This window comes from Dromaius novaehollandiae, chromosome 9 (genome assembly GCF_036370855.1).
Source record: "Dromaius novaehollandiae isolate bDroNov1 chromosome 9, bDroNov1.hap1, whole genome shotgun sequence".
NCBI lineage: Eukaryota > Metazoa > Chordata > Aves > Casuariiformes > Dromaiidae > Dromaius > Dromaius novaehollandiae.
Genome location: NC_088106.1, coordinates 915,487 through 943,460, shown reverse-complemented (window position 1 = coordinate 943,460; position 27,974 = coordinate 915,487). Strand labels below are relative to the sequence as shown.

Here is a 27,974-nt window from a genome sequence, read left to right as displayed (position 1 = left end):
CAAAATATGCTCTTTAATGTCTGCTGGTTAAGGCCTGACCCTACAGAGACTTAAAGGATTTCACAGTACTAGAACTTTCCTCCCATGAGTAGTCGCACTGATTTTCTTACTTAAGACCAAGTCTTACATGACACTATTTTTACCTACATGAAGAACAAGCAAGTTTAAAACACCTTCACCCTTGAGTCCATATGTATTTTAAAGCTGCTCTAATACAATTAATGTACATATTACTCAGCAAAGTGTTAACAGCAAGTGCTGCAGTCTCATACCACTAATTTCATTACTGAACAGAAATATGCTATATTAAATTAGTACAATGATGTTATAAATAATTAAAACTAAAACTGCAATTGTCAAAATCAGTGAAGCAAGAACATTTTGTAACCCAGTATTATTCTTATCCGACTTAATAATTTGCTAATTTGAGTAAAATACTGAATCTGAGTCTGTTTAAACACAGGAAGGAATTCATTAATATCATTTGTTAATTTGGACAACACCTCAGTTGCAAAAACACTAAAGCACATGTTATGCACATAAAGCAATCTCAGATAAAATATCAGTCCACATACCACACAAAATAAACTGGTCCTTCATCACTGGTAAGTCTCAGAGGTAAAGCCAAAGCGAGCGTATCGCAGAGGTGAGGAGCCACCAGGGAGGAAGCTCTGTTGCCAGCTGTGGGACATTAAGGCCTAAGAAGGAATGAATCCTATCTGATATTGCAGGACGAGGGAAAGATGGGCTTTTCCAGTCATCCCGGTCAAAACCACCTGATGCTTAAGGAAGTGAATGGGAACTACATGTCTCTCACCAGCGTGGCTTATTCCACAGTAATATCTGCTTTACGGCATTTCAGGCAAGACTTACAGCTGAATGCAGGGCACAGCAGAAGTAGGTTTTCCTTTGGAATGGGAATTTAGAACACTCCAGCTTTCAAGACCTGGAGATGAGAAGAGGCAGACAGGTGAACAAGACATGACTAGTATCAGTGTATCTTTTACAGGGATTTTTAAAGCAGAGCAAAGATGCTTTTGTGCAACTTCTTAAAACTCTGCTTGCTCCATTACTTCAATCAATAGTGTCAAATTGTTTTTGCAGAGGTTTTGTGGTTTTTTTCTTCTTCAGTCTCATCAGAATAACAGGTTTTCTTTTTTTAGATAGACATAAAAGGGTCTGACAAAACCTGCTGCTTCATTATCTCTAGGCTAATTCTGTGTTCTGCTCCTTCACTTCTCTCAGCTTCCTGCTCTGTCTTCTCTGAAGCACCACACAGCTTTCCCCTTTCCTTGTTTGTTTGTTTGGTGTTTATTTACAGGACAAAAAGCTTTATCTACGGTTCATGCAGTCTGAGCCAGCCCTGACCTTCATCTGCACAGAGACCAACCCCCACGGACAAGCTAGGGCCGGGCTGTGCACCGCTTCCTTCCAGCGCAGCCCCATGGAAGCGCGTCACTGCCCACCGCCCCTCTCCAAAGCGGCAAGCGGTGTCACGAGGGATGAAGCTCCCAGGGTGAATCTTTGGGAGATCTCCCTACGTGGAGTGGGCTCTGATCCTGTTTCTGTAGGCTCCGGAAGGGTCCTACGTCTCCAGAGCGCGGCACGGCGCGGACGTCTCTTCACTGCTGACTGGGGTGGCTCTGCAGGCACCCTGGCACGCTGCACCCAGCTCCCCCGGCAGCCCCTGCCTCCTCACGGGAAGCGTGCGAGGGGCAGACAGCAGGCAAGAGCTTTAAGTTCTTATACAGACAACCTGGACTTCTGCAGTTACGTGGCAGCAGATGGCAATTATAAGGGACAGAAATCCCCGTGCTTCACAGTGTGAGGCAGCTCCCACCCCACGGAGTGGGGGGCACGAACAGCAAATGAGAACGGCCTGGGGGAAAATACAATTTGTAACTGCCCTCTGACTGCGGGCTAAAGGACGCTCCACCAGCCTGTGACTGCCTACGCTCATCACAGCACAGCTGCCTGGAGGCTGAGCAAAGCATGACCTTCAGTTTCTGTCCCTCATGGCCTGTTCTGGTACATAGATACTCGAGGTGTACAGACTACTCCAGGTTGTCTCCAGACCATATGAGGAGATTCCTCAGGCGTTTGTTGATGCTAGGAGGAAAGGGGATGCACGCTTGGCTCCAGCAGTGTTGCACTTCCCCCGATCTTGACCTCTAGACAAAACCTTGTAGCTGAGAACGAAGCCTGTGGCATGAGGACACCGGTGGGTTTGCACTGGGTTATAAGCAAGGGCATTTATGATCCTCACTTATTTATAATAACGGATTAATCTCATCTTTGCCATTCTGCAGGGTCAGAATAGCTGACAGAAGATTCCTCCAACCTCTGCGATTGTTGCTTACAGCTGTATAAGCCAGAGATTGTTAAGTGCATAGTTAACTCCCACAGACTGACTTTATTTCCTTCTTTTTTTATAACCATTTCTTTAGGCAAGTCTCTCCTGGTATTTTAAAAATTCATTTTAATCAATTTAAAATTAATAAAGAAACAGTGAAATCCTTAGGGCCTGAAAGCTCCAATCTCTGCCACAGTGAAAGTGATGAATCGGCTGCAGCCTAGCCCACCATGGTGCCTGCTTGGGGAATCGTCTGAAGAGCTACTGCTGCCGCTGAATTAGGTCACTTGGTTTGCTCTTTGCAGAGAAGCAACCGTTTCTGTGATTGGATGCTTCCTTGTTTCTTATTTGAAAGACAGCTGCTATATTCTGAAGGTACAACTTCTGGCAGTACCTAACTGGCACCACATATGGCCTCTTTCCTATGCATTTATGACTAAAAGAGTATAAGCACAACTGAGGACACAGTTGAAACAAACCTCTTGAGAGGAGGGAAAGGATTGCTGCCTCAGATACAGGGTTACTGTGACACCTAAGATCTCATCTGACTCCTAAAATACAGCGTGGGGGCTCCTCAGAGGAGGGACTCCACACTGCCTGTTCTGATCACTAGCTCGCACTCTTCCACAGGCCAGGAACAGAAACCAGGAATCCTGAAAGCCAGTCCTTTGTGCCAACCTCTAGTTTATGTCTCCTCCCAAAACCAAGACTAAATTGCCCAAGCCCAACTCTGCTCTCTTCACAAGAGAACACTCCCTCCCAGAGCCAGGAATAGATCCCACAACTGCTCAGTCTCTAATCACTCAGGTCTAATTGCTATGTCACGATTGCAACATGCGGCTCTCCCGGGGATTACATTGAGCCTCTGCGTTGTATGCTACTGCAGCACATGAAGAAAAGCACTTCCCACCTCACTTGTTGAGAGCTGGTGAGCCACGCAGTTTAGTCACTTGTCTTTGTATGGCCAAGGGCCACAGCAATACCTTGGTTGCAAATCTACTTTGATACATCCAGTTTGGGGCAAAAGTAGATCCAAAGACAACAGGGAAGCTGGCATCCTTAAGCTGTAGGCAAGAAGAAACATATTCCTCCTGGGATGCACTTTGGGATGCATCCACATCTTCTCTCCAGCTCTCTATACCCAGTGCCTGGGAACAAGGAAAGCCGAACAGCTGTTATGGTGTTCTAGCAGCATCAAAAGTTCCCAGGTCGTAGCAGGGGAGTGGGAACCGCCGCTAATGAAAGGGACAGAAAGGACTAACAAAAGGGCAGAAGCCCTCTTAACCTGCCCACTACAGTCCTATTCATCACAGGGCATTCAGTCCTATTTACCCACTGCCCAGGCTGCAGGCTTCCCTGGCACGTCCCTTCTTGGAGGTTTCTAAGGAAATGGCATAGGCATCCCCTAAACTGAGAGCTGTCCTCCAAAGGCACGCGCCAGGTTTTGAGGGCTGCATACCTGGGCTGAGACGAAGGGGACGCAGCAGAGCTGCATACCCAGCTCCTTTAGGAACAACCAGCCTGAAAGCAGACAGGCTGCCCATCAGCTGGCAGCTATGCTGAAAAACAGATCTGAATCTACACTGGCTTACAGCACTTATCTAAAAACACCAGTGACCCACTTTGGAAAAAACAAGCATATAGTGTTCCATAACAGCAGGCACCACCTCCTCATCCACGCCCGACTGTTCTCATGCGGAAAGGACTCACCATATATGAAAGCAAAGAACTCAGCTCAACTCCCCTTACATGGAGAAAGCTGCCCTGTCAGTGGCCCCAATTCTTCTCTAATACTGTTTAACTGTAAAGCAGTTCGCCTAATTTCAGTTATTTCTGCCTTACATTAGAGCAGCAAGAGAATCACACACAGTGAGAGTTTTCTCTCATTGAGAAAGGAACAAGTAGTGCTCAGCTGGGCCTTAAAAAGGGGAAACAAAAAAGTCATAAAGAATTGCTTGCACTTTCCCTCAAAAGAAGCAGTTTCACTTCCCTTACAAGCAGTGGCTCTAAATAACAAGATGCCTTGAGTAACTAACTGAACGTTCTTTGGATAGAGCTTGCAAAGGAGCTTATACATATTAAACAAGAAAGATCTACTGTCTATAACTTGCTCTTTACGAACAAACAAAAGGTTTGGACTGAATCCATTTTAGGGCAAACTTTACAAGAGCCTTACACTGAAATTATTCAATAGAAAGAGAACTCAACAGAGCTCAGGGTGTTTGTCAGGGGTTGACCACCAAAAGCAATTTTCTTTTTAAGAAAATCAAACAGTCTCTCTTTTCTTTGGCATTAGCATGATGGAGCTGTAAAGATTTAGCAGTAGCACTGCATTAGCCTCTAAGAAACATATGAAACAACTGCTCCCTTAGCTAGATCAGCTGCTAGACCAAGTGTTATAGTCGCCATAATCAGAGCTGGAAGCAGAAAGGAATTCATCATTAATACAGAAGGACAAAGGACTTCCACTGTAGCAAGGGCCTGTGTATTGCTAGGTGCTGGTACTGAAGTGTCAGCATCATACAATATGCTCACCCAGGATAGTCTACTGTTCCATTATGAGGAGCAACACTTCAGTAGGAAAGTATTTAGGTATTTAGTATTCAGTTGGAACCAGTATTTAGCCCTTTAACTTTACAAATGGCATTTAAAGACTAAAAGACCTACTGCCCTTGTGTGCCTTTGCCCTGAATCTGGAATGACATTCATACAGGAGAAGGCAAAAGCAGTCATGTGGCAGCAAGAGGGACTAGGAGAGCTTGGAGAGCTAGTGGAGGCAAAGATCACCTACCCTCCCTCCCCCAAACAACCCAAGAGAACCCAAAGGAAAAAAAGCCCAAACTTCCTGAAGCCTGCAGAGAGGAGTACTACAATCCAATATGCTAGCTGAGCACACCTAGTTTGGCCAGTACACTGTTAAAGCAGCTGCATTCTCCTATAATCAGAGAAAGCTCTGATGATGTGACTTTTCCCAGCTCTTCACAGCTGTCCGAGTGTGAAAGGCCAGATTGGGAGCTATCCACAACACAAGGCTTTCCACCTCATGCCAGGTATTTTGGAAACTGGTTCAAGCACAAATGGTATATGACTTGGAAAGACACAGAGACAAATCAGCTGCTGCAGAGAAAATAACGTTCAGTGGTTACGGAGGAGACTCACTTTGGGGTTGAAGTCCTGCTCTGGCACATGTCCTTTTTCTCAAGACAGCCTTCAAAAGGGTCCAGCCAGCTCGGGGATCTGGCTTACCAGCTGCCTAGACTCAGAAGTGTCTGCAGTTCTGCAGTTATACAGTCTCCCAGACACTTAGGTATCCAAAAGGGTTCTTCTGCACATACTGAGCAGCACATCAGTGCGGAGCAGCTTACTATCTATTTCAGACTTAAGCCTCTCACATTCAAAAAGTGTTTTTGTCTCCTCTGGAGGGGAGCAGTATGACAAAATTATTTCCCACTCACCTATTAAAGGTCAGCTACAACAGAGACAACAGATTTGGGCTTGTGCTCTTATTTGCTCACTGACGAGAGATAAAGCCGAACCAAAATGGTTGAAGATGTTTCTTTTTTAAATTAGTACTTTTTTTTCACTTTAGAAAATGAAGTCCTGCTTCACCAGAAGGCTCCGAGGTGACTACAGACCCAGTGCAATGGTAAAAGCATAAATCTGTGAAGTTCATGTGTGAGAATTCAAAAAGCTTTCCTCAAATGTTACAAATATACTTAACATCACAGGCACTCCTGAGATAAGTAATTCTATTATTTAGTAATACAAAGTAATTCTATTATTTAAAGAAACAAACAACTTTAAAGCTGTTTATACATATCAAAATGAAGGTCGGGAAAGGGCAATTTCTTATATGTTCTTTGGCAATTAGATGTTCTTTGCAGGTCACATCTAACGTCATACTCCAGCTGAGACCCTGGATAAACTGCCGTGAATATCATGTGTGCAGGGCTCAGTCATTTCATTTTAAGGGAATATGGTTGTTTTGCTTTTTAAAAATTTCCTGGCTAAACAACATTTTAGATTATCTCCTTTTCGCCTATTTTCAAATGAAATTTTTCTATCTTTTTCCCTTTCACGTTGTTTTACCTTCTTTAGACACAATCTCTCTCCTCCTGGATATGCATACCATTGCATGTCCTGCTGAGGACTCCCAGTTGTACCCTCCTCATCCTATTCGTATAATCCTTCTGGTCAAAGCAAGGTCTCTGAAAAGACAGGCCTATAAGAAGATCAAAATTCAAGGTCAGATTTGGTAGCGAAACAGCAAAAAACATTCAGTGCTTTAATGACAAAACTTGTTATCAATGTCATTATCTGAGTTTCCAATTTCTGTTTTTTCTGTTACTGAGATTGTGTTTGGGTAAAATACAAAACATCAAAACATTGTCATAATCAAAGAACAGTTGTTTTGTTTTTTTTCCCCTTGGCCAATTAAACATAGCTTAGTGAGGAAGAAAAAAACCCCAGCAATACTCAAAGAGAAGCAGCCTCAGCTTTAGGTCATAAGCTGCTTTCTAAGGTCTGGGTTGCCACAGCTACAACAGACATAATTTTGTTGAATCATGAATGATTCCAGGCTCACGAGTGCTACCATCACAAGGAATGGGACATGATCAGATCCCGGCTGTAGGCAGCTAAAGAACACGTCTATTTGCTCTTTCCACTTCTCATGCACAGTGCTGTTGTCCTACCAAACTGACAACACAACAAAGTGGAAAGAAAGCCATACATGCTTTTTTTAAACAGTATTCACAGGGTGTGTTGGCCTCAAGAGTCCGATGCATCCATCCCCGAAAGCATCTGCTACAGAATGTAAATAAAATATAACAAGAATCAGATTTTAGGAGAGCCTTCAAACTTAATTATTAGTATGATATTGTTTCATTTAATCCCCTGTAGGTAAGGCAGAGCCTCCCTCCCAGAGTGCGCGAACACACACTGCTCCAGACTCGCTCCATTCAGGGTAGTAGCATTCCTTTGGACTGACACCAACGGAGCTAAGAGCACATTTGCTACTTCCTTGCTTGATTTCACTAGCCTGATCCCTGCAAGTAGTGAGGAGTATTTTCAATAGTTAAGTTGTTTATTTTAACTTCCCTTTGTGATCAGTTTTGATTTACAATATTGCACATTCAAAGGCATTTTTTATGTAGTGATCTTTAAAAGTGAACTACCTCAAGAAGAACCTCATCAATTACATGGAAACATTTCCCAAGTATGCTGCAGAAAAATATATGTTTCTTTCCAATTACTTTTACATTTCAAATATCCCTAACTGTGGATTTAGTCTTGCACAAAAGAATCGGTAAGGACAAATAAGAAATAGCGTAGCCTGGTTCTTCCAAGGGCACCGGTCTGTGCTAAGTCTCAGTTTGATCTGTGACTCTCCAGCACCCAGCTGGGCTTGAGCAAGTGCCATGTACTTAGAAGGAAGGAGGAGGTGATTTTAGCTCTGCATACAGCACTGGCAAGAACAAAACTGGAGTTCTAGCTGTGGTTTTGTGTATCCACATTTAAAGGGGACACTAAAAAAGTCAGTCATGCAGACAAGAGCTACAAAGGCAATCACAGTGATGGAAATAATGCCTAATACTGACAGACATGAACAGTTCTATATCTAGAGCTTACTAAAAATAAAATTAAGTGGCAACTTGATTATTATGTGCACATAGCTTCAATGGGAAAAAATACTGAGTATTAAAAAGCTCCTTAATGTACTAGAAAAGAATCAAACAAAAAAAAGGTGCAAAATGTTAGTACTGTAACGTATTAATAAAAAACAGTAGATTCACTGAATCAAGACTGGATTCTTTTCTGAAAGATTGAGTTTTCTTTGACTAAAACATAGCTGTTCAGTACAGGGATAACAGGTTAAAACGTAATCACCAGTAATTTACAGACTGCATTAAAACATCTAGCAGTATCTGCTGGTCTGACACCTTGCGAACCCACTAATTCCAGCGGTATTCCAGTGGACAGGTAAGCTCCATACCACCCCCGTCTCCCAGGCAAGGAAACAAAGGCACAGGGAAGTAGCTCCGGAGCTGAAGAAAGCTGCTGCAGCTCCAACACGACTTCCTTCCTCCAGGTCAGCCAGGAAGCTGACTCAGCAATTATGCGCCCAAATCAGTTTCCAGCGAAGTCAACTCATTTTTTCCCACAGCCCTCGGGACTACTGCATAGCATACCTGATGTGCCTGACGCTTCCGGGCCAGTGAGGTCCAGCTGTGCAGACGATGATACGTTGTACCCCCCTTAAAACCAGGCGTTAGAAGGGACAACTGCTATCTTTCTGCAAGATTAGGGTCTGTGGCCTATATCCAATTTAGTGGCTATAACTAAAAGTCCAGGCTTTTAAAAATGGCTTTTAATATAAAATAGCAGCATGTAAAATACAATACTGTAAGACAACAGACAGGACTGCGCACACACAGAAAGCCATATCCTATTCCTACTGAAGTCAATGGAAGCAGAAATAAGTGCTGTTGTCACTGAATCCCAAATGGTCACTTAGGTGCTCCAAAAAACAGTTTTTCTGCGCTGATAAACCAAATCAAATAACAACAAACCTGGGCAAAACTTGGTGTAAGATATTTTTGAGCTTATAAAAACCTTTCTTACCATGATGCTGAATAATTAAAAGCTAAAAAGCACCAAACAATCGTATTTTATGAAATACCAAATAAAAAATAAATAACTGTAGCAGCTCTCAAAGAGGACTTCACTGTTCAACTCAGTCCAATGTATCCGGATACAGCAAGGTTCACACAGACACATTTTCGAGTAAAACTTTATTGAAATTGGTTACAAGTAGGACAAAACAGAAAATGGAAGCAGTCTGAAGTAACGTAACAGAAACCACACAGAAAGAACTAACCGAGGCAGGGATACATTTAATTGGACAATGTCACAGCAAAACCAGAGTGCGGGAGGAGAGTGAAAAACCCCCCCCACAAACCTTTTTTTCTAGGTTTCTGTCAGTGTTACAGATATACTCCAGCGCGGGACTACTCTAGAGCAGGGCAGAAGGATCGAGGCACAGGAAATCCTCCCTCTGTGGGAGGTCTGAAGAAACACCAGATTTTGAACTAAATCCTCAAGATGCAGAGGTGGCATTAAAGCCTTGATCCTGCTGCTAGTGCAAGCAAGGAAATGCTAATGCGAGTGCTGGAATGATGCTAAAGAACTGTGTAATGATCAGATGTGAAGAACAGTGGATCAGTATCTGGGACTTTTAAGTCAGCTCTTACCTTCTAGGAGTTCGCACCCTCTCACTCAAAATTACTCTGTACCCTTCTTCTGTTGAATGTTACGACCTTGCTGAAGCATCTGTTTTACTGTCCTATCTGCAGACGTATACATCTTCCTCCACACAAATATAAATCTCCCCTACCAATCACCTTAATGAAGATGGTCCAAAGAAACGTATCTAAGGAAGGAAAAGAGTGAATATCAAGCAGGTTTTCTTAACTAACATCTACTAAAACTGCAAAGGATTTCTTAAAGCAATGGCATAAACCATACTTTTGGCAGCAATTAAAAGTAGAACGGCAAAGGAGTGGAGAATATACATCTGTATAAATATGGTCCTGCTGTCATATTCTATCTATATAAACTGATCAGTCCTAAGTCACTGTGGATTTCTTCATTCTGCCTTCCCTGAGCCAATTTCCTTTCTTTTGCTTGCCAAGATGTTTTCCAAACCTCAGAGTTCCCAGTTTATCGGAATGTTTACATGAACTTGAAATCTAACTTCCACAGTTAGAAAGGGGAAATGTTTCCAAATCAGAGGTCAGAGGAAGCTTTGTGGGTAAATCCTATATCCCTCTGAAACTGTAGAGCATGCATCTTCTTTTCCACTTGCAAGGTAAGAGGGAGAGTTGTCCAGCCACATTAATTGGTATATGGGACAATGAGAGAAAGACCATCTAAAAAAAGAAATAAAGAAAAGTCAGTTCATGAGTTGTGCAGGCTTTATGACACCTACTTCCGTAGATATGCTTCTTATGTAATCACGCTGGTGCCAAAGGACACCCAGCCAGCTGCCTCTACTCCTTCAAAGAAACAGTGTCCACGTATATAACAGCAGAGGATCTGCTAAGTACAATACAGAATGCCCTAGGACAGCTTGATCCTTAGTAATATTAGCTACTTTTGTAAAAAGAAATGGAAACATGACGAAATAATGTCATTTACCCATGTTATGCCCTGTATCAGTGATACCTCCAAGAATCACAAATTCTCACTGCTTTCCAAAGGCAGTCGAGCAATCAGGTATTACAACTTCTGTCTTCAAAGGGAGGCAAACCACTTCCCTGGAAACCAGCACTAGTGACGTTTCATAGACTGAATGCAGTGACATCTTCACAAGAACATATTCTTAAGCCATACTTCTACACCAAACTCCTGTTGATTTCCATGGAAATGAAGATTTTAAATACATTTAAAATCTGGCTACAGATAGCTAATCTGGCCACAGATCACTTAAAATTTGGCCAGGTCAACTACAGAGCACTTTCCTAACATTGCTTTCTTAAGTGGGGTCTTTTTTTGAAAGCTGCTTATGCTGTTTCTGTACTCACTATGGCCAACACTGTAATCAGATTGCCATATTCAAACAGTGCTGTCTACACTACTGCATGCACTCTCCCTTATATAACAACATGGTCTCTTCGCAGTTTTATGGTATAGCAGAATTCTTCCCATATGAGCAAAAGTGTATTTCCAGCAATATTGCAGCCGCATAAAGTTTTCTACAAAAGCTTTTATCCTGTGATACACGTGCAGTCTCTCAACCCTGTGGATAAAAAGTGAAAGGCACTGAAGGATTAGACCTCGAGAAGGAGAGGGCAGTGAAACGCCGTATGTGATCGTTTCTGTTCTCATCTCCACTGTTCTGAGCACAGGATGCAGTGTGATTTTTTCCAGTATAGACTTCTGGGTTTACCATATTAAACCATTTATTAAAACAACAGAGGATACTAGACAGGAGCCGGTTACATAGTTTGATAGCTCAGTGCCTGGACAATGACTGGACTAGTCGCGTGCTGGTAAGAACAGGGGCACCCAAGAACAAACCTAAGTCTACTTTCATTTTTTTTCTGTAGAAGGTGGAGAGGGTCTTAAATCTCTCCGAGATGTACTGTACAGCCTGTGAAACGTGATGCTTGTCAAATGAAGAGTATTAAACACCATAGTGTCAAAGCTGTTTTTTATTTGTTTCTATTTGTTCAATATTTTCAAGGGTAACACATGGAGAAAAAATAAAGTGACTGATAACAGATGATTCTGAATTGCTGGCTTTGATAGCATGAAGTAAAAATGCAAATACAAATTACTGAATGAGCAGAGCAAACAGAAGGCTTGGTCACCCCCACCCATCCTGAAATACAAACAGAAAATTTGTTCAGAAAATGGAGTCACCTTTATTCAGCACAGCCTAACTTTTAGATTAAGCACACAGTACATCTTCAGTACATCTTATTTATAGCAATTTCCTCCATGAGCTTGAAGATACAATAGAAAGGGTGCTAGCAAGTATGATTATGAATCACCTACCGAATCAAGGCAACTCTGCTGCAGTATTTTAATTTATCATTTATATCACATTGCTACCAAAAGGGACAAAGGGCACTATGTTGTAAATGTAACAGCAGGAATCAAGCCCTTATTTATTCTTCCTTATTTTTAACTTGTGGTTAAACTTAGTATTATTGACTTCTAAGTGCAAGTAGATTAAAACTCCATCCAGTGCCAGGGTCTTGGTAGTTAACTGAAAGATTTGCAGTCAAAAAACAGCCAACAGATGCTCAAAAACTATCAAGAGGTAGCAAGCATAACAGCTCAAAGCTGTAACACACAAACAGAAGTCAACTGGAACTGCTCTTCTACTGTGTAAGGGCTTAATTTTAAAGCTGCTGCACCTGGTACCAGCAGGAAATAAAGGACTGCTCAGACATGTACAAAGTCCTCAAAATGCCCCTACTGCAACAGCGAGAGGAGTCCCAGCCAGAGGAACCAAGCTTTTACCCAGCCACTGCTCTTCTGGTCAGGACTTTGACTGTTACAGTAATGTTTTACACCATTTCTTTTCCGGACCCAGCGGGCAGTGAAATCTTTTGGGCACAGCGTCCGGGGGAAGGAGGCAAAGCACCCCTCCCAAAAGCCTGCAGCCTGGAACTGGGGCTCTCTCCGGAGAGGTGGAAGGTTTGCGTTTGAAACCCCTCAGGAAGAGAAGGGATCTGAATCCTTGGCTTCTCATTCCTTGGCAAGTGATCTCAAACTGCCACACCAAAAGGACCGTGGTGCTCGAACGCCCCCAGAATCAGATGCCACTTCACTTTCCAGGAGGACCCAGACCCTGGGGCCTGCGAGGCGTTCCCAGAGAGCAGCCTCCCGCTTACACGCCTCCAGAAACCAAGCGAGCGGAAAACTCCATCTCCGGCTTCCGACTGCGTACGACAGGCACCGTGCACCTCTGCCCTACGGGAAGGGCAGTGCTTCCACGCACAGCGCTTACACCTCTGCACAGCTCGTAAGAGCCTGGGGATGTCACACGCTGCACTCAGTGCCCACGCTGAGTTTAAAAAAAAAGTTAAAATGAGTTAAAAAAGATTTTAAAAAGTTAAAGTTGAGTTAAAAAAGGTTAGCCAGCAAAAAAGCGGGTTTCAGGATCTTTCAGGACTAAATTTTTTTATTTAAAAACTTAAATTCCATTCTTTTTAAATCTATCCCTCAGTTGCTTTCTCTTTTCTTTAAATGGAAAATATTTTAAGCCATCAGCTGCCATCCTTGCAGCAATTTGTAATTAAGATAGCTGTTTTAATTCTGGAAAGGAACTTACCGTAGTGGTCTTTAATATTAGTTGCACACTGGCGCTTTTCTTCTTTTTTTTTTTTTTTTTTTTTTTTTAAGTATTCCTGATTAATACTGAAAATTCCTGGAGATTGGATTTAATTTAACAAAGCTTTAATTACACTTTGGAAACTACCTGCAAAGATTACATCATAAGACCTATTTCTATACAAGATACTGCTACCCTGAAAGAAAGGTAAAGCAAGTGGGCAGGAGAGAAAAGGAGGGGAGAAAGAAGAAAAAGAATGAGCTTTCAGAAGCTATTACCAAAGCCAGTGCAGTTACAACCCTTTTAGTGTGGAGAAGGTAGGATAATGTTATTTTTCCCCACAGAAGAAACTCTTAAGAAAATTTCATTGGAACTTTAAAGAATAAATAAATCAGAAGGAGAAACAACTGACAGAAAGATGTGATAAATGGAAGAAATGGAAAAGTATGAAAAGTGGCATTTAAGGAAATGTGCCATTTCCTCAACTGCAGTCATTATTTGATTGATGAGTGTCCCAAATTCCATGCCAACGGTAGGCTTTGAGAAACAAATGCACATTTGCCAAAATGTTGCCTCCAGGCTGCTATGTTTCAGTACAATAGTTCAATTTTCTTCCAAGCAAACAGTGCATATTGCAAGTCACTCAACTAATCCACGCCTAAGAATAAGGCACCGATGGTTTTGAAAGGATTAGGCCTTTACTGTTTAACATACGGCTTTACACAAACTTCTGTATGGTGTAATTCCCAACAGGCAGTGATATTATACTTTAATTTAAAAGGAAAACTGTTTAATGTTTAAATTAGGACACCTCTGGCTAGCACATGTTTGTGCTTCTAAAAACCTCTAACTACCTGCCAGGAGCTCACCATTATTTTGCTCAACAGACATCTACTGATGATGCCAGGAGAAAACTAGTGCCTATTAGAAAGAAAAAAAAAAAGCCTCATTGTCTAGCTAGCGCTCGGCAATGTTAAAACCGTACCTGCTACTAGCTCTTCAACTAAAACTACGCTGTACATTTCAGCTGCCTTATACCCACCATTCTGATAACGAGGACAAGGGTTTCTACAGCAGAGGATGGTTATTCTGATTGTTCACAATCAAAACAGCCAAGTATTAGTTAGGATGCTAATATATGATATATATTTTCTAATATACTGAAGTCATGTATTTTCATTCAAGAAAAATGGTCCTAATTCTCCATTTCACATCTGAGTTTCGAAGGAAACTAAAATAGGAGGAATCCTTTGCTCTTCTAGTAAAATTTAATGTCCAAGTTATAAATCTTTAAAACCCACACTTCGCCAACTTCATGTTTATTTTTAACTTTGTTCAGAGTACAGACCAGCTGTATTATATATCCCTATATATGTCTTCACATAACCTAAGCACGCACTGGGACGTATATCCTACTGGAAACATGCACTGCTGGAAACCTGTGAGTCCAAAAAGCAGAGTGCTCCACAATTGTTCCTATCTAAATACAATCTGATGACTTAGTGCAAGCTGAATTTCTGGATGGGGATTTCTGGAGGATGGACAAGAATGCAAACACAGTCATACAAGGGATGGCTGGTTTTATATAGCTACTTATTTCACAGCAATACCATCACAAGAGGCCACTCCTAGCTGCTGTATAAACACTGATATAAAAACCCAGGGTCTGCTTCAAAACAGTGTATCGCCTGAGATTCAGGCTCTTACCTTAATTTATGCCTACTATGTAGTGAATTTACTCTGGCTTAAATCCAGTGATACCCAGGATGGGGGCGGGGGGCAGGGAAGGGGGCAAACTACAGATAGAAATAGCATACAAATGAAAAACTGACTTTCTGAAGCCAACTACCTCATCCAAACAAAGGTCAGTTTACTGCAGATACTGATGTAGGCCTACCTCATTCACCAGCTATAACAGTTCTTATTATCTTTGTAAAATTATATCCCTGTAACATTTTCAGCATGTTAATCTTTGATAATGAATAGCTGTTTGACCAAGACAGAATTATTTCCACTTCCTCAGCCTCAGTGAGGTAAGGAAAAAAAAGGAAAATGTTCTAAATAAAAACAGTCATTTTTAAGCTATTTTCCCTTGTATTCAGTTATTCTTTGCCCTATTTCTCCCACTTTTGTATTCTTAATGTTTCCTTTCATCCACAGTGGCTACTCTACAGTTCAGCTGTATTAGACTTTCATATTGAGTATACCTTTTCTAAAGAAGTAATTCATATGTGTAAATATATATATATACACACACACACTGTTCTTTGACCTGCTCTTGATATTATGTAGATAAGCTTGAACAGAATCATTTTCATATACCTCATTCTCATAAAAAGCAATATTAATTTGGATAGATTAATGGAGAGAAAAACACTGTTAGGATAGCTGGGGCAGAACTAGTTCTCTGGGTAAACTACTTAGCTTAGGTATTAAACTAAGAACTACAGAAAGGAGAAGTGTGTAGTCATTTCTGTTTCATTTCAAGGATAACATATATTTATAATTTTACAGAGCAGTATGAAGACTGTAATTATATAATTACTTTGGGAAAATTTGCTTCAGAATTATTACTGAATGCTTTTGAAGACAGTGACTATTTTAGGTGGAAATTACTTAATGGATAAATTTATGCATCTGTAACACAAAAATCCTTTTCATTTTTAACAAATAACAAGCATTAACAGAAAAATTATTTGTGATTAGAAGGGGAAATACAATCCAGATAGACATGGTACAGATACTTTCACTGAAAGAAAGATTAATGAAGGGAATAACATACTGAACAAAACTTCACAGCTCCGCAGCCGACCACGTGGTAGACAGAATGAGCGGCAGAAAGCACTACAAAAACAATCACATGAAGAAACTGTGAGCTACAAAAACATGAAGGTTTGTCAATCTAATAACAGGGTCAGGACAACGCGCAGAAGGCCAAAACTGAATATAGCCTATGACAAATACCCTGTCTGCCAGGATGCTGCTGCTGACATTTCGATCATGTTAAACATGGAAGAGTGACATACTGCCCTGGTGTTACCGCAAAGTACCCTCAGTGTAATACTATATTAGCAATAGTCTTTTTTAAATGTATGCTAGCACCGGGCAAAAATGTAGATCAACTATTACAAAGGTAAAACCACATACCATTCAGCTCTGAGAGAAAACATGAGATGAAGCCTTGGAAAAGTCAAATGCTTTCCATACAACATCATTTCTCAGTGAGGTCAGTTAAGTTTGCACAAAAATCAGAGACTTCATAGTAATAAAACAGTTAGCTACTCTTGTTTAACCACACTGAGCAGATATCCCTGAAAAAATGATCGTGTTTAGAATCCATGCTCACTGTTTCATTTTCCTCCTTTCTGTTTTCTCTCCAACTTCATGCTTCTCCACCTCGCTCACTGCATTTGCTAGTCTCCTTTTGCACTTTTCGGATTCCATACCACCTTTCACTCACTGAAATAATCAGTGCTGAAACAGTTAACCAGCACATGCACAGAGGCACCAGTGAGCTTCAGAAGCAGTATGTGGATAAAAGAGCTTGGACTGGAGATATTTCCACCCTCTCTCAGATGTACCAAGCTATCCCTAAACTTACTGAATTTCCCCTTGTTCCACAATTGAAAAGTTAAGATTCAAGAGGGCTATCAGTCTGGGTTCCATCTACTTCATTTTTTAAAGCAAAACAAAACATTGCAGTAGCTTGAGTGCTTGATAAATCTGAATAAGCCCTAATTCTGCACACCTCACTCATACAGGGACTCTCACTGAAGACACTATTACGAACCTGAGACTACCTGCCCAAGTAAGAACTTGCATATATATTTTTAATATGTAATTTATCGGATTAATGCTTATAGTTCACTGGCCACTTGTGAAATCAAGATCTTGGTTTAAAAACCCAAAAGCTGAGCAAAGCTCCTTTTCAGACATCTTTGTTACTTCTTCGGCTAGACAGTCTACAGACCAGATTCACAAAGAATTGTCCTTAGTCAGATTTAAAGCTATCATTTTTGGACACCAATCAAACAGAAGCAACCTCATACCGTTATCAGCTGACACAGCAAACACCTCTAACCTTGCATTCATTTTTAAAAGTTGCATTTTAGGTTTCTGTTTGAAGTTGACAGCTAAACAAAAGGTAAGAGAAATTCCTCTTACTTAGTCACCTCATTCATCCTCAGAAAGGCAAAGGCTTTGCTGAGATACCTATACTGGCACAACCACACCAGCCAAGGCTCCTCTATGGAGATTTAACCGACATCTGCACTTGGAGCTAAACTACCCTCCCAAATGATGTCAGAGATATTAACAAAGGATCTTTTCCGCACAACTTCTTCGATGGTTTCAAGCACTGTTTTACAGGATTCTTTTTAGTGCCATTACAACTATGCTAACATGGGATATGACTTTTTTTTTCCTGCACAGCTGTAGTTAGGCTTAATCTAATGTTCATTTCATATAACCATATTTTTTTAGTTCTCGATTCATTAATATTTCATTTTTACTATTTACTTGTAGTTAATACTCATCCTAGCCTTTGGCGGCTTGTTTTTCATCCAAGTTATTCAATTAGTTGGGGCAGCGTCCTAGAAGCACTGTTTCCTAGCTATTGCCCTGCGATCACAAGACAGAGCACTCCTTGCTTCTTGGCCTTTCACCAGCAGAACTGAATCTGCGAACTCGTGTCACTTCTCACCAGCTTCCCCCTGCACTTCAAAGCACTTGCGGTAAAGAACACAGACTGCCGCAGGAAACACACTATGGTCTAGAGAGGAAGCATCAAAAGCTGCACCGCAAACTAATGTGAAAACTGGTAACACTGGAGACAACCAACATACCGAATGAACTCTGTCGGTTTGAATGTACTGAATGACATGCCACAGCCAAACCGCCAGAAACTCACCACGCGGAACTTTTCTCCATGGTTTCAGGTAGGCTGGTTACGTCTGTGGTTTGTTTTTTTTTTTTTTTTTGCAGATTAAGTTTTCAATTAAGAGCAGCAACACAATCAGCTTGAAAATAACAATTCCTTTTGAAAATTTTGTACCTAAGTGAATTCTGTATTAAAAAAGAAAGAAAAAAATCAAAATCCTCTTTTTGACATTTTTCTGTCTGCCCTGTAAAGTTTAATTTTCACTGTGAAGGCAGTCTTGCATTCTGTTGATGGTCACCTGCTCTTTCTGTCCATCTAAAGTTATCTCCAAATGGGTGAGTTTGGTGGAAAACAGAAAGAGCAGGGGATATCAAAAGAAATCTTACCTCCCTCCAACCATTTTGGCCATGGCAGCAACAGTGGTAGTTACAAAGCCTGACAGAACATTGAAAGTTATTTTATTAACAAAATATATACAACCTTTCAACTTTTATGCTACTAATATAAAAGCAGTGAAGCTTCTTACAAAGCTATAAATAGTACGCAGACTACATTTTTAAATTGTTTCAAAAGAGTATTTGTTCTTAGGTTTGATCCAATAAAAATTTCAGGTGAAATTCTGAACTGAAGCAAAAAGACTAGTAATTGTTACAAACTGCATTAAAAAATGTGGCAGCAGTATACCTTCCAGAAAGGAGGACTAGTAGCCTGAACGTAAGAAGAGATTCAAAGACAAGAAATCACAGTTCGGCCACTATTTGTTCATCTTAATTTTACAGCTTGTGTTCAAACAGGTACATTTAATGCATAAATATAGGTACTGACACTAAGACCCACCATCTATGAATTTTAACAGCAGCATTTTTATTTTTATATAATCCTTCATTTAACAATCTTAATGACTGTCACACATTCTCATTAAAACTCATAACAAAAAAATAAAAACTGGAACCCTTCTCTGTCTTTAACAGCACACATCCCCATTTTCTTAACTCAAACAGTCCCAAAGCTGCTGTTGCAAAAGTGGCAACACAAACAGCATTATAATGTTTCTGTAACCTATAACACTATCAAATCAGACACCAAACAGTGAAATTAGAATTAGAGGACTATGATTACAGAAACAAGTACTGGTGATTGTTACAACTGTAATTTATACAAGCTACCTTGTTGTTTCAGAATATTAAATAGTGGTAACCCAATTTAGACTTCACTTCCTAAATACATTGCTAGTGCTAGTCCACAAACTATACCGGTAAAAGCTGAGCTACCAAGTGAGAACGTGGCAAATTCTCTGCCCCTTGCCGCCCATTTATGTCCAGAAGGGCCAAGGCCTCAGCGCAGCTGTTGCCTAGTTACATCACAGAAAGCAAACCACCCTATTCCCTGCATTGCTAACACAGTCCCTTCCGTGAGAGTGGCACTTGCACTACTATCACCTACGTTTTGCATATAATATCCCTGCACAAAGCAGTGGTAATATTATCTGAACCACTCTGTATTCAACTACGTCCCAGTGAAAGATTTGATTAATTACACAGAAGATTCACTAAAACCAGCTAATTTTAAACCGGTAAGACCGCTGGCGTCCCAGGGATCGTTAAGGATCACCTCACTCGCACCAGGCTCGCCGGGCTGTTCAGGACCCGAGGGCGCCCGGGCCGGAGCAGCCGTGGTCAGGGCCTCCCCGAGGGCTCACCCAGGAAGGGGCGATGCATCGCGCTTTGGGGAACGAGGGCTTTAATGAGCCTGCTACAGGAATCATCTTCCGCCTCAAATATATATATGCCCTCAGAGACAACACTACTTTCAGCTTTCTGCGGACAAAATAAGGGGCTGGATTTCCCATTCCTCAGCAAGAGACGTGGCACGTGGCAGCTGAAGTGCCAGCGTTTCCCTCCAAACTAAGTTCAGCTCCGAACTGGCAGCGACGATTTGGCCTCCGTCTACCATGAAACAGGACGCGAGGCTGTGGGCGCTCTGAAAATGGCATTCTTGGTCCTCAGGCAGAAGGGAGGACCATATGTGTTAAAAAGGGTGAGGTAACTCCAGGCAAGCGGCCAGGGCACCTTTTGGCTAGAGCCCTGGACACCCACGGCCTCTCGGGACAGCCACCTCCAGGCTGGGGCCAGCCAGCCGGCTGTCCACACAAGGTGAACCAGAGGACAACACGGCTAACAGACAAGCAGCTCAGGAATTCCCAGGCCCCGTCCCTTTGCAAGGGGTGATAAGGTGCCTGCTTCTTTGTTTATTAAATCCACTTATTAAAGTGGAGCGGCCTGGAATCCTCACTCCAGCTCGCAAAAGCAACAAAAAGCCAAAAACGCATAAACAAACAAAAAACCCTCCAGATTTTGATCCAACTCCCAAAAAATGAACCCATCAGCCTTTTGTTCCTTTCAGACTGATGCATTCCATCTGTGCAAGTAACAGTGTTAAATCAGGGCCTTTTACAGAAAAACATAAAAAAGAGAAGTGTTCTTCAATGGCCACTTCAGACAGAGGAGACCTTTTCCTTCTCTCCAGGAAAGGAATCTGGGGAGAAAAGATGAGGAAGGCAAACCAGACATCACAAAAAGTTTTAGCTATTTAAAAGGCCAAAAGCAAATGTGAAGCCCGTAACTCATTAGTAAGTACAATTATATGAGGACATTTCTGGGAAACATGGATGGAGGAAAAAGCATAAAGCAAAAGGTAGTGCCCAAATTCAGTGGGGGAAAGACACTGTGAGAGTAAAATAGCAAAAATACTTACGGATTAGAGGTAAACGATGCAAAATAAGCTCTTCAGACTAGCAGTCTCTGTTAGTATCTAAACTACAGTCAATTCCATGACAACTGAATTAGGTTTTGGTTTTAAACGAAGTAAGAACAGCCTCGAATATGCAGAGGGTATACTACTTATAAATACCTGGTGAATATCCTTGCTGGGGGAGATAACCTCAGAAAAAGCCAGATTCAAATATTGTGATTTATGCCTTGCAAAATTCAGGTATGAGCTCTTAACTTCTTGAATTAGAGCTCCAAGGTACGCTACATGGAAAGCCACTTCACACTGCACTCATTTTCATTTCCCGGGGTATCATAAGAGATACCAGGTAAAGCAAAACTGTCCTGCCCAAAAGGAAGGTGACCCCCCTAATCAGAATTTTAAGCCAGACTGAAGCACTGCCCTAAAATACTGGTTCATGCAAACACTCTTGCAGTTTTCGGGAGGATACTCTTCTGCGTGGTGACCCTGCCAGGGCCAAACACCAAGGCAGGAAAACACCGGTATTAAACCTGGGCCCCTAACATGGAAACTGCATTGGGGAACTCGATGGAACCTGGAAGAATGAGACGTGAAGTTGCCCCCTACAGAACCAGGCAGAAACTAGAGCACATCAGGGCAGGTGCGGGAGCGCTAAGTCGGGGAGCCCAGCACCCTGTCTCAGGGCCGGGATCCCACGCAGAAATCCTCTCGGCACACGAGGCGACCCGCCTGCCGCTGCCGCGGCTCAGCGAGGCGAGCAGGGCACCGAGCTGCGGCCACCGGCCGACGTCGCCAGCAGCGGCGCCTTCTCCAAGGCAGCCGAGAGCGCGCCGGGTCGGAAAGGGAACGCACAAAAACCACCGGTAACGGCCGACCGGCTGGGCCAACGCCTCCCCCAGGAGACCGGCCCGGGAGGGGGGAGCCCGTGCCCGGGGCGGCCCCGCGGGCAGCTCCGCGCCGCGGCAGCCCCCGACCTCCGGGACGGCGCCCGGCTCGCCCGCGCCCGGCGCGAGGAAACGCGGCCCCCGCCCGCCCGCGCCCAGCTGGGGCGAAGCCTCCGCGCCGCCCCGACCCCCTCCCCTCCCCGCGCCGCGCCGCGCTCCTTACCGCACCTACCGAACGCAGCGCTCCGCACCGCGCCGAACCGGATCGAACCGGACCGCACCGCACCGCACCGCGCCGGGCCGGACCGGGCCGCGCCGCGCGCCGCCGCGCCCGCGCCTCCCCCTGCCGCGGCGGCGGCCCGCCGGGCTCGGAGGGCGGCGCCGGGCCGCGCCCCTCCTCCCGCCCGCCCCTCGGCTCCGGCAGCGGGTGGGCTGGGGCGCGCCGCTCGCTGCAGCGCTCGGGTCCGCTTCGCCGCCGCGCGCCGCCGAGGAGGGAGGGAGCGCGAGAGGGAGCGGGAGAGGGACCGCCTCGCCCCGCCGCGCCGCGCCTCGCCTCGCCCCGCCGCCTCGCCTCGCCTCGCCCCGCCGCCCGGCTCCGCGCCGCTGCCCGGCTCCGCGCCGCCCGGCTCGCTCGCTCGCTGCGCCCGCGCCGAAGATGGCCGGCTGGCAGAGCTACGTGGACAACCTGATGTGCGATGGCTGCTGCCAGGAGGCCGCCATTGTGGGCTACTGCGACGCCAAGTACGTCTGGGCGGCCACGGCCGGCGGCATCTTCCAGAGCATCACGGTGAGGGCGCGGGGCGCGGCGGGCCCGGGGACGGGGGCACCTTGCGGCGGCCGGGGGCGGGGGCGGGCGGCGGCGCTGGGGGGAGCTAGGCCGGGCGCCGCCGCCGCCGCCTTTTTGTCTCCAGCTCCGCCGGGAGCGCTGCGGCCGGGGCGGGGGGGCGCTGCGGCCCGCTGCGGCGGGGCCCCCTCCCCTCCCCTCCCCTCCCCTCGCCTCCCCTCGCCTCCCCTCCCCGCCGGGCCGCGCCGGGGCCGGTCGGCGGCGGGAGAGGCCGCGCGGGGCGGGCTGGGGCTGCGGCTGGGGCTGGGACTCGGACTCGGACTCGGGGGGGCTTTTGCGTAGCGCTCGCTGCGCCCGGGCCCGGCGCTGCGGAGGGACTTACGTGCGCGGCGTAGGAGGCGTTCGTGAATACCCACCTCGCCGCTGGCTCCATGTTTGCCATCGCCAAGATGGCGCACTGCCATTGATCGCTGCCTGCCTCGCCTCGCCCCCCCCCCCCCCCCCCCGCCCCCAGCGCTGCCCCGGCCCCGCTCCGCCGCCCCGCGCTCGGCCCCGCTCCGCCGCCCCGGCCCGCGCTGCCGCTACACAAGGGCCGCGGGCGGGCGCCGTGCGGAGCGCGGCCTGTCCTCGCCGACCCGCCGGCCACGCCGCGCCCCCACCCCCGCCCTGCGCCGCCGGCTGGGCCGGGCCGGGCCGGGCCGGGTCGGGAGGGCGCCGCGGGGCCGGGGCGAAGGCCGGGGCCGGGGCTGGGCCGGGGCGCGGCGGCCGCGCAGTGCCGGGCCGTGATTGGGGCGGCGGGGCCTGCCGTGACTCGGCACTTTGCGGGCGCCGCGCCGGCCCCGCCGCGCCCGGCCCCCCCTCCCCCCCCCCCTCCGCCGCCGCGGCCCGGCCCCCGCCCGGGCCTCGTCGTCCCCCGGCGCAGGGACGAGCGGCGGCGCGGCGCCCCTCCCTCCCCCCCCCCCCCCCGCCTCCCCGCTGCGGCCGGCGCCGCGCTCCGTAGCCGCGAGAAGGGCCCGCGCGGCGTGGGAAGCTCCGCTGCCTCCGCGGGGTCGCGGCTGCCGCCCACCGGCGCGGGCGGCGGGGCTCGGGCCGCATCGCCGCTGCTTCTGGGGACAGAGGCCTAGCAGGCGCTTGGTGCCATAAAGCGTCTAACGTGACTCATTCAGTCGCTAAAACATATGCGTCTTGTGCTCGATCGGTCTCCATCCCACAGCACTTCCTGTAATGAGGAGTTGGATTCGAGCAGCACTGCAGATTTGGAAGTATTTCAAGACGACAGTTTTTAAGCACTGCTTATAACTGCACTGAACTGGTGCAATACAATTTGTTAACAACGAGCACTGTATTCTGGAACACTTTCTGATGGAAGCAAGAGGAATTTGCTATCTAATCCTCTCTGCAAGAGATACGACACTTTTTAAATAGGAATTAAGCTATAAAATATTACCATGCTAACACTAGACTTTTTTCTTTGACAGCCAGTAGAAATAGATATGATTGTAGGAAAAGACCGAGAGGGGTTCTTCACCAACGGTCTGACCCTTGGCGCAAAGAAGTGCTCTGTGATCAGAGATAGCCTGTACGTTGATGGCGACTGCACAATGGACATCAGGACAAAGAGTCAAGGTGGTGAGCCAACGTACAACGTTGCTGTAGGCAGAGCTGGCCGAGGTAAGCGTTGCTTCCTTCAGCGTTAGTTCACCCAACTAAGAATACGACCCTAATCGTAGACTCACACTACCTGCTAGCTTGACATCTTGTATTTAACAGTTAATTTCAGGATGTGGCACAATGTGGGTGGATGGCTGCTGTCTGGCCAATTAACTAGATTTCTGCCTAGGAATCCCACTTGTCCTGGTTGCCCACGTATGATCACAGCTAGGCGCTACACCGTTAAGCGGTTAAACATACCTCTGAGAAGCAGGAGTAGGCTCTGGCTTGAAGTAAGCTTGCCAAGTGTATTGTAACCTGATAGCTAAAGCTTACAATAGAATATCATAGAGATATATTAATGATTTCTAGTGAAATTAGCTTTTCCATTGTAAACTCAACAGAAAATTTATTCTGCAAAGGTGTGAATTTCTTGTATGAACTACTTCTACATGCCTTTTAACAAGTTCCACACTAACTCTTCCTGCACTTTCTGTTGAGCTCTGTGAAGTCTGTCTTCAGGCAAAAAAGCTTGTCCAATTTGGTATCATTGAGAAACTTAATTTATGCTAGTTTAACTGCTCCTTGTGCTCTTCATTTAACTTCCAGTAAAACACATTATTGGGAATGCACTAGACTTGAATATAAAAGTATTGCCTGAAAACACTGGGTACAAGTAGTATGGTTTGTGTTCAAAATATCTAGCCTAGGATTTTTTGGATGGCTATACGCTAAATTGGTGAGCAATGGACTTTTGCTTATAAAGTACAAGAAGCTAGCACAAAACCCGTCTACAGGCTAAAGCTACATAGAAACTACGCAAAGAATGTTTGCAGCACTTATGCAAGTAGAGTTCTGAGTCTTCTCTGCATATTTGAAATGCTAATGAGAACTGTTTGTCTTAAGCTTCTCGTGAGCAAATTGCTATGGAGATGTGCAGTCACCTTTAGGTAGGCTGACTGCAGTATTTCCAATTACACTATTCCTAACTTAGAAAAAAACTATTGTGCTTGCGAAAGCACAGTCCTTAATGTGTCTGTGTACATGGTAGTGACATCTGGTGGCAGTTTGCAGATGGTGTCCTACCGGTTGAAGATCCTTAGCATGTTCTTGTTTGCAAGACAGTGTGACGCTTCATCACCCAAACTGTGAGACTAGAGAGAGGGTCAGCATTAAAATCTTCTCTGCACTTTATCTCGTGCAAAAAGTTAAGTATATTTTATAGCTGTATTGTTGCGCAAGTCTTAGCTTAAGTCTGACCCAGTATTTTTTTAATACTACCGAGCCTGGTTCTTCTACCGGCAGTGACCACTACAGATAAGAACATTCCCTCTTCTGCTTTTCAGAATATATACTACTGCTTTTGTCCCTGTTAACGTTTTTTTTTCCATATTTTTAAGATGTAGCCAGGGTTTCCTGGCTGGATGATGGTGGATGGTGCTGATGCTAGATAGGCGTCACGATGCTCTTTTGAGATAGTTGGTAGCTCTTCAGGGTGACGTCGTTTTTTAGCAGTGGACTCTTACGCCTTACGTAGTTATGTCATATCCCGGAGGATAATTCATGCCTTCTCCCAATCCTGTCTACATCTGTATTTTTACAAAACTCCTGTTAAACTAGCTTAATACCCAAATACTAAAACTTGAATTTGAGTGTGTTTATTGCACTGTCTAAAACTTGCATTATTTCCTTGTCTAACACACTCTTTTTAAAACTTTTTTCTTTTCTCTTTCAGTCTTGGTCTTTGTAATGGGCAAAGAAGGGGTCCATGGAGGCGGATTGAATAAGAAGGCATACTCAATGGCAAAATACTTGAGAGACTCTGGGTTCTAGTTGCTAGGCAGACTGTTAAGTATTAGGGGAAGATTGCTATTAAACTTTCCTGGCGGTGAGCTTTAAACCTTACATTCTGGAAACTTTATTAGCAATGCAGGGTGATGGGGTATGAACCTGTGTCTCCTTTGTATCCCTTTGTTGGTGGGGAAAGGTGTTATTTTTTTCTTTAATTCTGTTCATTTCTGTTTTGTTTCCTTGTGTACTCCAGCATTGGTTATAGTCATGGGAAAGGAAGGTGTCCATGGAGGGACACTCAACAAGAAAGCATATGAACTGGCTTTATACCTGAGGAGGTCTGACGTCTAAGCAGCCTCTCCCCATCCACCTAGCAACTGTCTTCATCACCACCCAGTTGTGTTCAGTGCTACCAGACTGTAGATGGTAGTTTGTGTTTTTTATTTACCCATTTTCTAATGTCATAATTCCAGTTATCCTTTGTTCATTTGTATGTTAACCACTGTATGTAACCAAGTCCCATATCTGGCACCATTACTGCACCACAAAGATGATATGCATGATACCTTGAAAAACTCTCGGGAGGGGAATATGCCAAGTCTAGGCTTTGCTTTGTCTTAGCAGTTAGTGTGATACTGACAACTAAAACAACTTAAATACTAAACAAGGTGCCGATTGTACAATCTAATTTGATCAATGCCTCTTCAGCACTTTGAGCAATTACACAGCTCACTTAGTCTTCCTTTCATAGAGCATGGTTGGGAGGAAAAAAGTGCATGCATATCTTTACTTCTCTCCCTCTCCTCTTTTTTTTTTTTAATTCACGTTTTGTTTGCTTAACCTATTTTTATAGTGCCTGGTTTGTTTAACCAATTTGCCACTCAAAAGCTATTAATGTTAAATTAGTTTTGTTGTTGCACTTCACTGTAGGCTTAAGTCTTTTATTTTTTTCTTCATGGTGTCTGACGCATGTACTGCTTAACAAGTGCAATCACAAAACTATCAAAGGGTGCCGATGCACTTCCTCCCATGACCTTACAACCACCATCCTGAATGAATCGCCAGGGACATTCCATCATTGCAATAGCTCAGGCACTTAATTCTTTTTTTTTTTTGGGCCAGCTCCTGTTCTGTAGTTGAATTGTAAAAGGCTGCCATTATGGACATTAGATATCCCAACATAACCATCTGGAGTGTGTCTGGTTTCAGTTTTTCATAGGACCAATTTTAATTTGCAGCTTGGGGTTTTCTTTTTTTTTTTTCTGTTTTTTTTTCTTTTTTATATGAAACTGCAATGTCATTGTGGAAAACTGCCACCTTCAGCTGTTCTGGGAGCTCTGACTGACTCCAGTCATTCTGCCAGATCACTTACTGGTAAAGAGTTTTGCTGCTCTGAAGCCGCTATTTGGATGAAGGTTGGTAGTTTGTAAGCTAAACTGTCAAAATGATGCCATTTCAAATTTAAAATATTCATTTGGCCTGTCACACCCTTGCTGCAGAAATCATGAAGTGAACTGCCTTGTGCACTAGTCATCTGAAATGTGTGTAACCAAACTCAATTCAGGCACGGTACTAACCTGTATGTCCATTTAAAGAGAACTGCAGAATTCTGTATACAAAAGAATAAATGGGAGATGGTGTTGGTTGGAATAACTGACTTGGCTGTCTTGTGATGAATTTTTTAATATGTATTCTGTGCCATACTATTGTTCAAAAAAAATCTGTTGCTATTGTGAGATGGATTTTAACTGACTACAAGGGTTTCTTTCGAATGGCACTACTTTAGGGACATTCTAGTATTTGCTTCTATTGTTGGGCCTTGTGGATAATGTACAGATTTAAACAAATTCTTGTTGCTGATTTGTCCATTTCTTTCCCTGCACTTTGTTACATCTGGGATACAGTCTAACTCATCTGATTTAATATGCATTTCAAAAAATGCCATAACTATTAAAAACACCTTGTTTACAGACAGATGAAATAAATTTATTCCAACCAAACAAAATTAGACTATTGGTAATTTTTTTTTTCCACAG

The 27,974-nt window shown here is 44.4% G+C and overlaps 1 protein-coding gene and 1 long non-coding RNA gene across 11 annotated transcripts; one reads left to right on the top strand and one right to left on the bottom strand.

Annotated features, from left to right (window-relative positions):
* LOC112989128 (uncharacterized) lies at window positions 1-22,962 on the bottom strand. Of its 9 annotated transcripts, none has more exons than XR_010390359.1 (4): window positions 21,942-22,102; window positions 15,982-16,043; window positions 6,443-10,284; window positions 1-946 (listed from the first exon to the last, which is right to left on the bottom strand). It is a non-coding gene; the product is annotated as an uncharacterized LOC112989128 (long non-coding RNA). The 9 variants fall into 9 exon arrangements; XR_010390355.1 differs by lacking the exon at window positions 15,982-16,043 and having other exon boundaries at window positions 6,443-6,575; window positions 7,086-10,284; XR_010390360.1 differs by having other exon boundaries at window positions 21,946-22,102.
* On the top strand, window positions 22,119-27,943 carry PFN2 (profilin 2). 2 transcript variants are annotated; one of them, XM_064516447.1, is made up of 3 exons: window positions 22,119-22,500; window positions 23,976-24,168; window positions 26,192-27,943. In XM_064516447.1, exons 1-3 carry the CDS (start codon window positions 22,369-22,371, stop codon window positions 26,287-26,289), a joined length of 423 nt encoding a protein of 140 aa, XP_064372517.1. In that variant the 5' UTR covers window positions 22,119-22,368; the 3' UTR covers window positions 26,290-27,943. The 2 variants fall into 2 exon arrangements, with proteins under 2 accessions (XP_064372517.1, XP_064372516.1); XM_064516446.1 differs by having other exon boundaries at window positions 25,883-27,943.
* The last annotated feature ends 31 nt before the right edge of the window (window positions 27,944-27,974 follow it).